This window comes from Meleagris gallopavo, chromosome 5 (assembly GCF_000146605.3).
Source record: "Meleagris gallopavo isolate NT-WF06-2002-E0010 breed Aviagen turkey brand Nicholas breeding stock chromosome 5, Turkey_5.1, whole genome shotgun sequence".
NCBI lineage: Eukaryota > Metazoa > Chordata > Aves > Galliformes > Phasianidae > Meleagris > Meleagris gallopavo.
In genome coordinates, this window is record NC_015015.2 from 43,980,938 (window position 1) to 43,984,233 (window position 3,296).

The 3,296-nt window shown below is 39.6% G+C and overlaps 1 protein-coding gene across 1 annotated transcript in view; it reads right to left on the bottom strand.

Annotated features, from left to right (window-relative positions):
- The window catches only part of LGMN (legumain), a 20,461-nt gene continuing 17,165 nt past the window's right edge, over positions 1-3,296 (bottom strand). The window contains exons 11-13 of the mRNA XM_010711844.3: positions 3,089-3,259; positions 1,489-1,556; positions 1-734 (exon numbers count right to left, since the gene is read on the bottom strand). Coding sequence (XP_010710146.1) covers positions 695-734; positions 1,489-1,556; positions 3,089-3,259 — 279 coding nt within the window. The 3' untranslated portion in view covers positions 1-694. The remainder of the gene's footprint in view (positions 735-1,488; positions 1,557-3,088; positions 3,260-3,296) is intronic.

The following is a 3,296-nucleotide window of genomic DNA, read 5'->3' on the forward strand; positions in this document are numbered from 1 at the left end:
TTGCCCAGTAGGTTGATGAAATTATCAACTTTATTCACAGACGGTTCCTGAACTCTGTGACTTCCCACACGTTTGTGTGTACACACATTTTAATTATAGCATACTGGTGCTAAATTTACAGCATTAGATACTTGTGTTTTTTCTTTGGAAAACAGTGTTTTTGACCCAAAAAGATTTTTTTACTGTTCACATTTGAACTGTGCTGTTAACATGATAATTCTTGAACACAACAATTTGCTTCTTTAAAGGGAGTTAAAGCTTAAAAAACAAACTTTGGTTTCTTCACTCTTCAACCAATCTGCAAGTTAGTCACTGTAATAGCATTCATTATCAATTTAAAAAAAAAAAAAAAGGTAACGGTTAGCAATGCTATAATTTTTCTTTTCCAGAATCTGAGTCAATATTTAGCACAGATTCAGAATCACTGTTGATGCTATGTAGTGTTCACCCAGAGATTCCCATCTTGAAAGCTCCACGTGGTCTGATAAAATGGTTCTGTCAAACCATTGGGCTGTTGGCAGGTGGGAATTGGGGGGACAGTGCTGGCAAGTGATGTAAGACTGCTGGGCAGATCCCGCAGCTCCTAGCACAGCTTCAGCATAGTGGTTGACTCTTCATGCACAGAAAGTCTTGATTATTTCAGTTAAGAAAAATTATCACTTGCAGTAAGGGTTACATTAGACTACTGTTTCTATCAATACCCACGGCACACTTGATCCATGGCCAAGAATATTCTGCAATAGAGAACAGTAACAGTAAGAAAATGTTCAGGTTCATTCTTCTCAAAAAGTTTTCCAAACTGACTGTAGTGGGTTGCCAACAGGAGTACGTGCCACCAGAGTACACAAAGCAGCTCCTCACCAACTGAGTTGTATGTTCATTCTGCCTCAGCTATTAGCCCTTCCTTGCTCTTGTGCTTGTGTGTCTCACAAGCTAGGATCCCATCCTCTCCCATGAACGACACCCTCGTAAGTCAGAATTCCAATGCAACACTTCCTCGTCCTGACCACAATAGTTCAGCCTAGACCCTTATTTTCCTATTTTCCCGCCACGTGCCTATGGATGAGAACACAGAAGTGCTGTGGTCTGAGTCAGCAGCTGAGGGCACAGAGGAGAAAACAAAGCAATTCCTAACTTTGCTTCAGTGTGACATTACACAGAAGTTACAGAACAACATGTCTGTTCTGTAACACTGATGTGTCGTGCTGTTTTGAAACTATGCTCTGCAGTGGGATCCTCTGACAGGCTTTAATTTTACCAAGAAGCAAATTAAAGACTTGGAGAACTGGATACTTATGAGAGGGAGGGACTAAACAGGATGTGTTTTGCAGAACTTGCATGTATGGCTTTAGAGTTGGAACTTTACTAACAAAATGGTCAACAGAGGAGAACAATTGAGATGCTTGTAGTGTTATGCTCATCATCATATTAGCTTTTTTTTTTCTAGCCATAGACAAAACTACATAGACTATGTGGAAACCTCCTTACCTGTCAATGGAGTATCTTCCTTCGCAGACGTTGACCAAAGCATACAGTTGTCTCAGTGCATACTCATACTGAAATAAACATTTTTAATAATTTCAAGGATGAATAGCAGATATTTTTTAATGCAAACTAAGTTGTAGCAATACTTCAAATATGCTATTAACAATCAAGGTACTTATTTGCTGGTCTGAATAATCTAATACTAGGCTAAACGCTGTTCTAAATGCCTCTTCTGTGTACTTTCTTCTTAGAAGTTCATCAGGTAAATTCAGCTGTTGCTGCACACTAGCCTTTAGGCAAGGCTCGCCTCTCTAACCATTTGCAATAAAAAAAAAACCCAAATAATAACAACGACACAAAAAAAAACCCAAACAATAAAAAAAAATTACCCCTAAAAAGTACAAAAGAGGAACTAGAAGTTTAATAAAGCTTCACAGCCTCCTAACAGCCTGGCTAAACAGAAGCTCCAGTTGAAAGAATGCCTCTACTTTTGAATTGCTAATAGTGCTTACATCTTTTCTAACTGGCAGATAATTCCATTGACTTCTGCTAAAATCAATAAATGTTCACAGAATCATGGGTTTTGGTTGGAAGGTACATTTAAGATCACTTAGTTCCAACCCCCCTGCTATAGGCAAGGGCATCTCCCTCTGGATGAGGTTGCTCAAAGCCCCATCCAGCCTGATCTTGAATGCCTCCAGGCAGGCGGGGCATCCACAGCTGTGCTGGACAGCCTGTTCCAGCATCTCACCACCCCCATAGTAAAGAATTTCTTCCTAATGTCAAGTCTAAATTTAACCTCTTCCAGTTTAAAGCTGTTTCCCCTCATTCTGTTGCTACGTGCATTTAGGAAAAAAAAAAAAGTACCCTCCTCAGCTTTCTTGTAGGCCTTCTCTCTAGGCTGAAGAGGCCCTGCTCTCTCAGCCTGTCCCCATATGAGAGATGCTCCAGTCATCTGACGTACCCCATCACAGAGCTCTGTCTGCTTAGGTTGTGTTGCCTGATTGACACCAGGATTAATTTTTCTAGAACAAGAACTGCCCTCTGTTATTCTTCTCTGAACAGTGTTTGGCACAACAGAATTTGGTCCTTAAGTGAGATCTTGGCAAGAAAGGACAATAATAAAGCGGCTAAGAAAAAGGAGCTCTCAGGATTTCAATGAGACCATGATAGTATCAACGAGGCTATGAAAAAGAACTGTACAACGTGCAATTATAATGCAGAAATACTATACAAAACATACTATGAATTCAAAGTGGTAGTGCTGTCTCTGTTTTTCTAGTAGTAATGCTTCAACCAAAAATACAACATGACTGACTTAATATTTGGATTTCTGGGAAAGGAAATGGTGAAGGGATAGTTCTAACTAGTAGAAATTAGTCTTTTTGTTTGCTTTTTACTGACGATGTCTTTAGTAATCTTCATCTACAAGTGTGGTGAAAGTAGTTTCCTGCTTCCAAAAACATTACTCATCTAAAAATAATCTGTAAGTCTGTCCCCATGCTAGCTTTTAATAAAAGCTGATTTTGCAGACCTGACAATGACTTCTGAGCTTGTGGTGTTACTGGTACGTGTATCAGGGTATATCTAATGCTTGTCTTACCAAGGGAGAGTGCCAGTTGAAACAATGAGTTTTGAAGTGGTTCACTGCTGCCTGATAGCAGTCGTAATTGCTGATGGTCAGCCTGTCTGACAGGATCTGGTTAGTCAGTTCCGTTGATCCTGTTATTAAGGTGATGATCTTCCGCATGGATTCCTGGATATATTCTTTAGCCTGCACATAAGACAAAACTTTAAAATATGCTTTTTTT